General features: G+C 34.0%; 1 protein-coding gene across 1 annotated transcript in view; it reads right to left on the bottom strand.

Moving 5' to 3' along the window:
• Positions 1–2784: 2784 nt before the first annotated feature.
• The window catches only part of LOC129942726 (uncharacterized), a 78963-nt gene continuing 67344 nt past the window's right edge, over positions 2785–14403 (bottom strand). The window contains exons 9-12 of the mRNA XM_056051770.1: positions 8199–8458; positions 8055–8144; positions 7159–7291; positions 2785–3544 (exon numbers count right to left, since the gene is read on the bottom strand). Coding sequence (XP_055907745.1) covers positions 2924–3544; positions 7159–7291; positions 8055–8144; positions 8199–8458 — 1104 coding nt within the window. The 3' untranslated portion in view covers positions 2785–2923. The remainder of the gene's footprint in view (positions 3545–7158; positions 7292–8054; positions 8145–8198; positions 8459–14403) is intronic.

Below are 14403 nucleotides of genomic sequence, written 5' to 3' on the forward strand. Positions count from 1 at the left end.
ACAAGTTCCGACAATAATGTCGAGTGACAAGGAATTGTACTTAAGTACCAATATACTTTGTTAATGAATGATCTGCAAACCCCACAAAAAATTCAAATGAAATATGCTACGTTTAAGGTCTTGAAAGACCAATGACTTACCACTTCAGGCGACAGAAATAGTCTCTTGAGATTTCTTTTATCGTCTCACGGTCCAGGTTTTAACCTATAAAGGTATCATATATTGTATAATCTTTCTGTCTATCACGAATTCCATCGTAATCGGAAATTTTTACGAATCTCGAAAAGTCGTATCACGAAATCCTTTCGTAATGGAAAATTGTATGAGACTTTCCCCTACGATTTAGGTATGAATATTCCATTGGTGAGTCTAACTTTTCCAGCTCTTGCATTGAATCCATTTCAAAAAATAAGGTGTCAAAAGGAGGAGATTTGTAAATACTTCATCGATTTTAGTAAAAAAAAAAAATGAAATACTGGGAAAATAATATCAAAATAAAATGGTTTGTGTATTTGAACGAACTAATCGAGTGCATAAACCATTTCTTTTGATAATTTTATTTTCCAGTATATCATATTTTTTGGAATGAGTTCTTTCTACTTGATGAGCTGTCTTAGGATGAGCTTCCAAGGATGTTCAAATTTTTTTTTGGAGAAAGTGTGAATGCAGCTCATATTAGGATATACCTCAGGTACACCGGAAACAAAAAATCATCCCAGGAAAAATGTAGCACTGATGATTTTTGTCATTCCTATTCCCCTTCGGTTTTGGGTTGATTCAAATTATTTTGTTATTTTTCGTCAACGTTGATGCAGACGTAACAGATTTGATGTTTTATAATAATGAATATAGAATGTAGTACCCGTGGCGTGATGGCCCTGAAAACAAAATATTAAACTAAATAAGAATACTGTTACAGGTTAAAATTGTTGATAATCCTTCAATATACATACAATCGTTGAACCTCTATTTTTACTTATAGAATTGCATTAGGCACGATAGAATTAACCACCTTCAAACACGTTTTGAAAAGTGTGGAATACCACTAGTTTATTTTAACTACATGATGTTTTTTAATCCTAGAGTTTCTTTCAAACTCACCCCAAAGATATTCCATTATATTTAAATCGAATTACTTTGCTGGTCCTCCATCAAGTGCATCGTGTCGCGAAAATAATATTCTTTATGCAACGTTTATTAGTGCTTCGCTTCGTAATTGGCATATCTCCTGGTCAAATGTCATTATTCCTAAGCTTAGATTCTGGATGAAATCCACATCACATTATTTCCTTTAGTTAAAAAAATTGTTCCGACTTCAGAAGCTGTCCAAAATCAAACCTAAATTCAAAGTGCTTTCACTGCAATTCTTAACAATTTTCTGCGAGTATAAATAAATAAATGGAGTGGCGCAACAGTCCATTGAGAACTAGGACCTAGTGACTTACAACTCTCAACCATTCCTTTGTGGGAGCACTGTTGTCAGGGATGTAGGTTACCTACAGCTTTAAGCCGAATCCGAACGGCACATTTGAGAAAGCACTTGACAAGAATTACTGTTGGAGAATTTGTCAATTCCTCGCAAGAGGCAGTACCCGAGAAAAATCTTTTGATGGCATATGGAAGGATCGAACCCAAGACCTCTGGCAGGACAGTCCATCGCACAATGCCACTAGTATATGGTATTAAATTAAAAGCTTCGTGATCATCGTTTAGAAGGAACAAAGAGATACATTTATACCACGGTTATGACGGTTAAAATCGTGTCAGATGATAAAGGAACTCTAAAATATCGATCTACGGCCTTCAAGTACTTGGCAAAGAACGGTCGAAAAGGAATCAGCTCGATTCGAGAAGAGTTGAAAAGACCTGGAGAATATCTCTAGAAATCGTACAACATAGCCATAATATAGACTCCCCGAATAACACGCAATTCTTCAGGCATACAATTAATTTGGAACTTTGAAACAAAACCGTTCCCGAACGGGTTCACTAGTTTTTTATTTTAAATACGAACAAAATATGTCTGTTTCGTTCATTATTGGACATTTTTCCGGGTCTACAAATTTTTTATCTGAATGAAAACTTCTGCGAAGTGTGCCTTTGAATCACTACTGGCTGTTTGGGTAACATAGAAGTACTTATTTTATAATTTAACGCAGCTTATTCGTTGGTCGAAGTCAAGTATAAGGAAAAAATAAAATAGAATATGGTTCACTCAGGCGTATACTTAATTTTTTAATCAGCCGGTGGGTTTCTTTTTAATTTTGTTCATCTGTAGTGATTCTAAATGCTTAAATTATCTATAGACGATATTTAATCAAACTAAACAAAACCTTGCAAATTTAGTTTGAAACCTTTCGACCTTATGGAATTTTTTCGTTTTTCGATTCATGAGAATTCCACAATTTTGGCCATTTTCATTTTCATTAATTCCACGTAGGTACACTAAACTACATCTACATGTACAGTGCACACACAATATTACATAGTTTTTTTTTCATTGTTCAAGCATTTTATTCACACCACAGGATGTGAATAGTAATAAGGTTACTTTGCCAATTTATTCGCTTAAAGGTGCGACGCAATTAGGTCGGCAAATACACCCGGCCGATTGGCTGACTGGGCGGCTGGACGGCTGTCCGGCCTACATCCATACCTAAACTTACACGACGACGACTTTGCGCTAAAACTAATGCCATGTTCAATTAAAATGTGGAACGCGAATTGCTCAACCACAATGCACTACTTGACCCGTGGCTGAAGTCCAAGTTAAAACAAGAATCGTGCTGCGGTACGCGACCGTACTTATTTTATTCTGCATACATACATAAAAACATATATATGTATAGTGTACATTATGTGCTATGAGAACACAAATACTCAATTGATTATGTTAAAATGTTGAAAACATTATAGGGGTTTTCTAATCAAGAATGTTTCTGGTCAAACTGACGTTGTCCTCGTCGTGATTGGAACTGAGGCTTTGGCTAAGTCGATGCGGTGCATTCGCAATGCTATTTAGGACATTCCGGACACCAGCTGTCGCAGCAGATCGATCCAATGACCGCGAAGTGCCTACAGGATTTCGATTTTGTTCCAAAATAGTTGGCATCAATGCAGTGTGTTGAATGGCACTGGAGTTTCTGTTACTGCTGTTAGTGGTGGTGTTCCCTGCCTCGGTGCCACCAGCGCCAACGGTATTGTTGTTAATTGCTGCGAGGCTTAAATTATTTCCACCGCCGCCAAACTCATTGGTTGCCATTGTTGAAGGGCTGTACATAAAATGATTGGCCGAACGTGACATTGGACGTCGACGATTCAATTTCATTGATGCTCCTGTGGATAAGCCTCCACCTCCACTACCGGGTTGCGATTGTTGTTGCTGGTGATGCTCCAACAAAGAGGACACCAATTTATCCAAAGCCTGAAGGTCAACGTTTAATTTTGAATTGCGCACGGAATCCATGGTATCGGCTGTTGTCGAATTGTTGATGTTGGATTGATTGCTGTTCAAGCCAGCTGCTTGGGCTAATCGTTGTGTCAACTGCAAAATATTGAGAAAATATATATTTATATTAACACTACGTACTCGTATATGTACCTACGTCAGCAGATGAATTTAATTTAGATGGTAAATAAAATAACGTTCAAGTTGATGTCAACAAAATCAACAAAAACTGTATAAAGAGCAAAAGCATGTTTATGTTTATATTGTTATTGCCGTTGCCATTTGCCAACAAGAGTTTAGATACATATTCTATTTACCCACTTGTGTTATTTTGTGTAGGTGTTTCTGCGTTAAATAAAGTGAAAAGCTTAAAACGCTACACGTCCAGAATTAAGATACAAATTGGACATTTCAAACTAATTGCAAACGACAAGGAGAAATGTTTGCCAAACATCGTTTAGCTAGGAGGAGCTTCGAGACTGTGAATTCCTATTCAATGATAAAGCTTTAGATTTATCCATATAAGTATATTAATCGTAATTAAATTAATCAAATTATAACCCTCATTTTGTGTAGCCAATCGAATAACACTGGTCAACGAAATAACATTTTTTTAAGGATTAAATTCTCTTGAATTTCGATTTAAAATTTTTCTATCACATATTACCCAAAGCAATCAAAAATGGGATTTTAAAGGCTAAGGTTGAACAGAACACACTAACAATAAATTGTATAATGAAATCATTTTAGTATCTAATTCAGATTCTGAAAATTCTCATTAGTTATAAATCTTCATTTGACTCGATATAATTTTTGATAAATCTTGGTTTTAATGGTTTTGAAAAATAAATAAAAATAAATTGGGTGGAGCAACCGTCCTTTGAGAACTAGGGCCAAGAGATTTGCAACTCTAAACCATTCCTGTGTGCGAGTAATTACAGGGATGGAGGGGGCCTACAGTTTATGTGCCGAATCCCAACGTCTAATTTGAAAGAGCACTTTTTCATGACAAGAATTAATCTTGGAGAATTAGTCAATTCCTCAAGAGATAGTACCCGTGAATAAAACTTAAGGTGTCACAGGGTGCGATCGAACCCAAGACCTCTAGCATGACAGTCCGACGCACTAACAATCATGCCTCGGGTACAATCAATCAATTTTCAGTAATGATTTCGAATCTAAACTTCAATTTTAAACATCTGCTCAATTTTTAAAATTACCAGTTTTCAACATCAATTTTATGTTTTTGCATTGTACATATTTGAAAAACTTGATGTTGAACCATACCTTAGAAAAGATATATATGTATGAAAACAAAAAATTTTATTTGAGCTTTGGTGATAATGCTTAGAAATCACTTCAAAATCATGGCTTAAAGTTAAAGCTCTGAAAAAATCCTTAAATAGTGATACTTATCACAGAACACGTTGTCATATCAACAATCGTCCATAGTCAACCTGAAATTTGGCCGAATTGTTGCATTGAATACAAAAATAGTCAATAGAATAATTTTCTATTTTCAATTTCGGGTAGTCAATATGAAAACATAAGTAGCCAATAGAACAACTTCGGTAGTCAATATGACATTTTGGTTGTCATATTGACTACCAAAATTGACTATCGAGGATTGTTATATTAACTACCTCAGCGGTCTTATTGACTATCGCAGTTGCCATATTGACTACCGTAATTGTCCTATTGACTACCAAAATTAAATATCTAAAATTGTTATATTGACTACCGCAATTGTCCTTTGTACCGAAGTTACTTTATGGACTACATCAGTCTTAGTATTGAATACCACATTAGTCGATATGACAACCGTAGTTTCAATTTCCTTTCACCAAAGTTGTCATATTGACTACCAAATTGTAAACAAAATTCGGATCCCAAAATTGAAAACCAAAAATTGTTCTATTGACTATCGCGGTTATCAGCTGAAAATTGACTACCAAATAGTAATATTGACGTCCAAAATAGTCAATAGGATGACCTTTTTTCGTTCTGCGTAGATTCGAATAGCGAACCCCGAAAAAAAGTATCAGTGCTTCCGTGCGTCGTACAAAAATATTTACTACGAAAGTTGGAGTTCTTAAATAGCGGTATTTTTCGCCGCTAATGAATAGGAAGTTTGACATTTTTTTCTAAGAACATTTACTTAGATCGGAGTTGAACTTAAACCGAAAAAAAATTAAAATTAGGTTAAAAATATAAAATAAAATTCGAAAAAATAGAAACATATTAGTTTTGTTATTCCAAAGGAAAGTGAGGCGGAGCAAATTTTTCAGAAACTGTAGAATCCAGTGAACATTCTCTCCAATATTTTGAATTCATCAGACTTCGTCGTTTTGAGAGAAGTGTTAAACGTCGTCCTCCAATTTCAAAACATTAAAGGATTAAAGCATCCCTCAAAACCTCAAAATCTTACATTGAATTTTTAATGTTCGTCTTCTTATCGTATTTTGCAAAATTTGACAAAAATCAACAGATTTTTAGATTTAGAAACTTGGCTTTTAGTGTGAAAATGCTTTTTACTTTTCGTTCGAGGCCTATGATGTAAATATATTCATACTCGTAGCGTTTTAAATTTTTGAGCAATTGTTACAAGGGACTTAATAATATTGGAGGTTATCGAACTCAAGGTAAGCATACTAGAGCACCATTATCATCAGGTATAGATCCAGGTGGAAAAAATTTATCTCTCTCTTTCTGTAAACATTGATATATATTTATGATGGAAGAAGCTTACATAATGTTGAACACATCTTTTTTTAATAGCTTACAGTTATTGAATTGAAATTTCTATCGAAAATACAAATTCCAAGTAATTTTTTTCTATTTTAAAAACTTGGGAATAGAATCGAATTAATTCTTTGAAATGTATTTAATATAACTAAAATACATTTTAAGGGATTTTTATTTGCATTTCAATGGAAATACATTTGAACTTGAAAGGAACAGAAATAATGTATTGATTGTTAGGTTTTTGAATACGGGAGACATTTCCATGAAATCATCATTTATTCTAGAAAAAAAATTCGTTCTATATGTTGTTGTTTATTTTATATTGAGATCGAAATTAAGGGGGTTTAAGTACCCTCATTACGTCAAGGACATAAAAGGATTCGGTGCACATTGGTTTTGAATTTAGATTGGTTAGGAATTTAATATTCTCGTAATACGGCGAAGGAACGGAGTTGGACTGGAAGGAAAGTATTATGACTAAAACAAAACATTATTACAGTATTCAAGTGATGTTAACAAATCAGCAATCTTATTATGTCCAACATTTTTTAACACTCTTTTTTGAGTACTTTCCAAGAGATTTAAGGAAGTAACTGGAAAACAAACCCCTAGATGGAAGTCGTACTATATCTTGGACGTTCGGAATTTTTGATTACATCGCGCTAGAGTTGGTTGTGATATTAAATACGTCTCGTCGGGTAAGTGGATAAAAAGTTTCAAACAGAAGATCATTGATAAAAAAGGAAAAGATTGTCGGAGAAGGGTCATAGTCCATGGGCTCCCTTTGCTTTGGGTCTCATAAATACTTCTTGATTTGATAATTATTAAGGATTTTCAGGTGCAATCGGTTCATAATAATTAAAGGATCTATCTTTTTTTTTAGGTATATGTTGAACAAATACTGCTTTCTTTCTACTCAGGACTGCTGATTTTGATTGATAAGCATCTTCGATCATTAAACTTACCTCACCAGCAGCATTATTTGAATAACTCATTCGTTTGACCTTCTTAAATGTAACATCATCAGAGGCTTCTTTGATTGCTTGTTCGAGAACAGTGTCCAATTTCTTACTTCTTGGTTCTTGGATAGCATCGTGGCTAAAAAATAAGAAAAAAAGTATTAATTTAGAAACCTTTATAAAAGTTAAAAATATTAATGAACAGTTAAATTTATATCTTTTCCTGAATCATATATACATTTCCATGTTAACCAAAACATTGCAATAAAAAAAAGATCAACCCAATATTCGATAAGATAATGTCTCGTTTCAAAAATTCTTCTCTAATCTGTTTGACAAAGGTGATGTATTTAGGATATGAAATTTGTACTATTTCAAAAATTGGTACAGAGCGCTTTGGCTTCAATTTCTTCGAACTAGAAGCAACCGAATTATATTGATAATTTAAACAAACTAGCATGCTTTATTATAGAACAAATTTCGTTAGCATAAAAAGAGATATGATGAGCCAACTTTAAAAGGTAGGCATATGCTGTCGCGGATTGTGTTTATAACTATTGTGCGAACAGTAGAAGATCTCAAAAGGAAAAACTCCCTAGTCTTAGCATGATGTTTTAAAGCCTTTAGCATTCATTAAAATATGAGCTATCTACACTGCAAGATATGTTTTAATCAGACCAATAGTTCTTGAGATAAGCGCGTTAAAACAAACAAACAAACACGTCGGCCTAATAATATAAGTATTGGTGTACCTACTGCTATTTCTCTGGGATAAAATTAGCACACTTTCAACTTAATTTGTGTAGCACAGCAGCGTCACCGCAGTGTTAAAATGACTAATGTGTGCACAGGGGCAATATTAATTATATTTAAACATGTACATATATATTACTTTAACTTACTGCAACAACTTATCCCGGAAAGTGTTTTTCCTATTTCTTATAGTTGACCGGTTAGTCTTTCGTACCGTGCGAAGATCAGTTTCCCAGAATCTGAAAAATAAGTTTATAAATGGTATGAGTCAAAAGTATAAACCAATAATATACCGTTTAAGATCCGGACTAGCTGTGTATGGTGCTGAAACTTCCTTGATTTTGAGTATAATAATAGCAGTTATAAAAATACAAATTATGTTTATAACTGTCAAAAGACCCGATACAATGCCGTTAACAAGAAATTCCGTTGGCAAATAGTCGGTGTAGAGAAATGGATATGATGAATTTCCTGTGAATGGTTCGCCTTGTAAATGTGGAAGCTTAATATCTGGATAGATCAACCATATACATGCCAATGCCCAAAACAGACCCTAGAATTGTATCAAGTATTTATTTATGAATAACAACATATGAATATATACATACATATGTATCTATAATTATATATATTGTACATAAATAATCTATAAATTCTTTTTTGTTTTTCATATTGTGTAGCTAAAATTTAAAAATATTACATTTTTGTCTATTTCGCTTTAAATTTTAATTATCAATTCCACATTTTTTGAAATAAAACAAAATTTAACAAAAAATTGAATAAAAGAGCGGAAACTTTGACATTTGGTCGTTCTGTAAATGTTGGCCAGTTTATATTTCTAAGAGTTCTGAGAACTTCCAGTTTGGTTGACAGAAGTAAGAATGCAGTGGCTGTCAATCTTCCACTTCGTATCCATACAGATTATGGAAACATCATTTGAGATTACTCCAACTTTGTAAAATCTTAAAGATGGAAACTGACCAATTTTATGTCAGTTATGTCAATTTTAAAAGAAATAAGTACTATAGAGTTTTCCAAAAAGAGGTTTAATTCTATTATTATAAACATCGCAGCCATATGCATTTTTAATTCATGAACGCCATCTTAAAGGTATTGTATCGGTTGTCAAGCAAACTGCACCCAAAAAGTCTACAGGTAGTAAAGCAACGAAATCTCAGTGGGAAATTGTGATCACATTTTCGAGAAATTACAGGGGCCCTACTATCCGATTTCCGATCCTACTTTCAAATCGTACTACGTATAAAAGTAGAATCGGATGCGGGTTATACCATCTAGTTTTTAAAAAAAATGTTTACTTTCAAACGAGTATCAAGTTGTTTGACAAAAAAAAAACAAATAAAACATCAAAATTTGGGAAAAGGGTTGTATTTATATAAAGGGTGATTTTCTATTTTTGGCAACACTTTTTTTAACAGATGACGCACGTTTCGTGTTTTATTTCACTGTCAAACATCTTCAGTTGTGTCTATAAATTAACCATGAATCGTTTTATACAAACTAACAACGCTTGCAAGTTATTGAATTTCATTATCAAAATGCGTGCTCTGTTAAGAAAGTTCATCGCAAGCTTCTTTCTTTTTTTGGTCAGTTTAATCGACCCACTGAAGCGGCTATTCGGGCTATTGTCACTAAATTTTGCACCAAATTTACATTGTTGCACAGTAAATCACCAACACGCTTACGTACAGTGCGAACTGAAGAAAATAAAATATATAAGGCCAAACGACTTACTGCAACGTAAAATTTTTGGTGAACGGGCTCTTGGAAAGTTGGCCGAAGATCCAGCTGTGTTCAGCTACGAAGCTCATTTTGGATACGTAAATAAGCAGAATTGTCGATTTTGGAGTGCATATCAGCCGGAAGCATTGCAACAGTTATCAATGCATCCAGAAAAAGTCACAGTTTGTTGCGGTTTATGGGCTGGTGGCAACATTGGATCGTACTTCTTTAAAGATGATGCGAATAGTAACGTAACTGTGAATGGCGAGCGCTAGCGTGAGGTGATATAAAACTTTTTTTTACAAAAAATGCAAGAGCTTGTCTTGCATGACATGTGGTTTCAACAAGGCAGTGCCACATGCTACACAGCACGAGCAACAATGGACTTATTAAGAGGCGAGTTCGGTGTGGAGCTATGTTAAAGGTCATGTCTATACAGACAAGTCCGCTTCAATTGACGCATTGGAAAAACAACATTGAAGATTTTTTTCTTGAGATACTGGCCGAAATGTTATAAAGAGTATGTTTAAATTCGAATAAGCGGATGGACCATTTGAGGCGCAGTCAAGGTCAACATTAGCATTAAACGGACTGTACTATCGATACATTATGTGTTTTTTTTTTAAACTTTTCTATAGCTTTTAAAAAATCACCCTTTATGTTCGGTAGAATATTTGAACGCATTATTAATGAAAACTATACATACACTTTTGTTTTAGTCTTATTAAGAGCCATCGTCTTTCTAAAGACCGATTTAAGTTCTTACTTAACACTATATCATCCGACATGACTACTAGCCGAAGACAAAATGCTGTTCCGCATTGAAGATTTTGGCAACAGGAGGTTACCAAAACCAAATCGGTGGTGACAAGAACGCTGGAATTGTACAACAAACCATGTCAAAGTTTTGACTTCAATCGAAAGAGTCATGTGCCCGCTGATGATAAATTTTGAAATAAATGAGGAAGAGTAACGAAAGTAAAAAACGTTATTTTTGGCAAAAATCACGAATTCCCGGTGTAATTGGGATGGTAGATGGAACCAATATTTAACATTTTACTTACACTTTGACAAAAAAAAACTTCGTTCGCAAACACATTTGATTTAGAGTGATAATTTTCGATCTTGCCTTGTTTTGAATTCTGCTTTCAAGTTACGAAGTTCCTCTTTTATTCAGAGTTTATAAGAATATAGTTGGCACTACTAGAACTATTTGAATCTCGTTGATTCAAAAGTAGTCAAATAGATACATAGTACCAATTTTTGAGCAATTTCATTGTAGAATCGAATTATATAGTAGGGCCGCAGGAAATGTTCTTCTAATAAATTTAATACTACAATTTTGGCCATAAGATATGATCAAACATTCATTTCTAAGTCAAGTTTGGAGAAGGCATTCCGTATAGTTAGAGGGCCTGAACATAAAACTGACCAGACTTGGCATAAGAAAATCACTGTTGTATATCCTTTATGACATGCTTTATTGTAGGCGGTTTGTTGTCAAAAGTGGCAATGTAACTTCTACCGAAATCTTTGGTATTTGAAGGGGTCTTCAGTAAGGAGCAATTAACTCGCCGATCTTGTTCAGCATTTACACTAGCGATCTGATAGGTAGTGTAACTCAAATAATTGCGTATGCCGACGAACAGAAGGGCCCCAATTACCCGAATAACGAATACTACAAGAAATGCGCGTACGTTTATTTAAACAATCGAGGGCTGATACAGGATAGAGATTCGATTCCGCTTATCTAACACATCAATAATAAAACTGTAGTAAGGTGACTCCTTTACATTCTCGATAAGCGCTTTCGGTTCAGTAGGGACCGGGAAGATAGGTTGAGGCGGTAGAACTAGTTTTGGTGGCTGCAAACGAAAAACGATAGTTTAATTGTCGGAGGCTTAGTGTCTTGGCCGATTTAAATAGGTTTAAGCTTTACTTTACTGTGGCTGTTCTAGCTTTTATGTTGTTCTTAAGTTTTATATGAAATAAATAAAAATCAAGTCAGAGACACCAACTTATGAAGAAGAAATATTTGACTGTTAAAAGTCAAATTGTTTTTTCCTGAACACCGTTTATTTTAATAAATATGATTTTAAATCATGAAAATGAAAATAAATATAAACCAGCATAAGTGAGCAGAAGATGACCATTACAACTCGTCTTGACGCATATTTTCTCTAAAAAATCGAGATTCAATATAATCTAAGCTACATAGAGCTACTGTGAATTATATATGTAGCTCGGATTATATGGAACCTCGATTTATTCCAGAAAATATGCGTCAAGACAAGTTGTAATGGTAATCTTCTGATGAGCCCAACCATTACATCGGGTTTAAACGCATATATGAACACTTATGCTGGTTTATATTTATTTTCATTCATTTTCATTTTCATGATTTCAAATCATATTTATTAAAACACCAAGTTTTTTTTTTTACACTTCAGAATTTCAGAAAGTAGTAAGCTTATAGCAAGCGTCAAACTACGATCAGAGGCTCATCATAAGTGCATGTGTTAGTTGTTAGTAAAAAAATAATACAATTACAGCCTAACACACACACAAAAAACAAAATATAATGAACATTTACCTTTTACAGAACAAAAAATAAAATGAGAACGTTTACGATAGTGGAGTACTGGTTCTAAACAATGATTTTAATCCCACCTTATTTAAATTTCAATCTATCGATGAACAGTTTAAGTTATATAAAATGCTCATTCGACTTAAAGCTTCATTCTTGTATAAAATCAAATGTGCGCAGGTGATGAGTTCCGCCCCGGTAATTCAAATGTACACAAGATAGCAAATAAGGTGCATCAATTTCACCATTAATGACTTGATGAAAAAATACTAAGTCATTATTAACACGCCTTTGATGGAGAGATTGCATTTGAAGAAGTAGAATACGATGTTCATAGGGAGGCAGATCATAGGGATCTTCCCAAGGAAGACCTTTTAGGGCAAAGCGAATGAAATTATGTTGAATTGATTCAACGTTTTCTATGAATTTCGTAATAGGGAGTCCATACCTGCGAAGCATATTCAAGATGGCAATTACACAAAGAAAGGGTAACATAGGGATTATTGAACTCCTTTCCCCAGCGTTTTATAAAACCAAGCATAGAACTTGCCTTATTAACAATAAAATTAATGTGATGTGTAAACTCTAAGTTGGAACAGAAATGTACACCTAAATCTTTAAATGTGGAGACACGACAGAGTTTTTGCTGTGATATACAGTAGTTAAATACGTTACTGATTAGTTTTTTAGTGAAAGTTATAGTCTGGCATTTTAAAGGGTTGAGTAAAAGGCTATTTTTCCCACACCAAAATGTGAAACTATCAATGTCGGCTTGTAAAAGAATACGTTCATGGTTGGACTTTATTATTTTGAAAATCTTCATATCGTCAGCAAAAATGAGAAGTTTACTTGAGCGTAGACATGACGATACATCGTTAATAGACAGGATGAACAGAAAAGGGCCAAGATGGCTTCCCTGGGGAACACCAGATTGAGCAACAAAAGGTTCAGAATGACAATTTCTAAATTTTACCTAGCAGGATCTGTTTTCAAGGTATGACTTAATCCAAGCTAAGAAAAAATGTTGGAAAACCAAGAGCCTTAAGTTTAAATAAAATAATTCCGTGGCTAAGTTGGTCAAAAGCTTTAGAAAATTCAGTGTATACACAGTCAACTTCATAACCTTGTTCTATAGCGTTTGAACATATGTTTGAGAATGTGAGGAGATTAGTAACGGTTGATCTTTTTTTCACCAAAACCGTGTTGCTGTTCGCAAATGATATTTTTACTAAAATATGCTAAGCTTTCACAAACAACTTGTTCAAATACTTTAGGAATGCAAGAAAGCTTTGCAATGGGCCTGTAGTTGCTTATATCCGACTTGTTACCTTTCTTGAAAATTGGTGTTAGAAATGACTTCTTCCATATACTGGGAAATTTGCCTGTTTTTAGAGAAAGTTTGAATAAAATCGTAAGGGGTTCAACTTAAGCATTACTACACTTTTTTAGTACTATGGGGGGAATACCATCAGGACCGGCTGAGCAGTCATCATTCAACGCAGATAAAAGATCAAGAACCGTACTCTGTAGCACAGGTATGTGACTACAGCTAGTTTTCGAAAAAGTGTGAAGATTATGAAAATATTCTTCATCAACTTCTTGAGGGCTATTAACAAATGACTCACGGAAATTCGTTGCGAAAGCGTTACAGATATCAAAAGTTTTATCTAACGAAAGGTTCTTGTAAGTGAAGTTAACTGGAAAGCCATCTGATTTTTTCTTTGAGTTTACAAAATTCCAAAATTTTTAAGGATTCTCTTTCAAAGAGGTGGCCATATCAGTAACATAACAAGCATATAAAAAATTAGAAAGAGATTTAAATTGGTTAAAGAGTTCAACATAAAGAGAGAAGTTGACTGGAGACAGAGTTTTGAGATACGTTTTCCATGCCTTATTTCTTTTGTTACACAGTAAACGCAATTCTTTCGTGTACCAAGGATGGCTAAAGTTTGTATTTCTTGATTTCTTTATCGGTACATTTTTTTCAAAACAATAATTAAGGATCCTATAAAAAGTTGAAACTGCTTCGTCAATGTTAGAAAATGCTAGTGTATCAGCAATTCCAGAAATGGTTAAATCTTCAGACAACTGCTGGAAATTGGCTCTTCTGAAATCAAAATTATATAAGCAATCAAAAGAATTACTGTGATTAGTAAGGTGGTTACTTAAGT

Source organism: Eupeodes corollae, chromosome 1, assembly GCF_945859685.1.
Source record: "Eupeodes corollae chromosome 1, idEupCoro1.1, whole genome shotgun sequence".
Classification (NCBI taxonomy): Eukaryota; Metazoa; Arthropoda; class Insecta; order Diptera; family Syrphidae; genus Eupeodes; species Eupeodes corollae.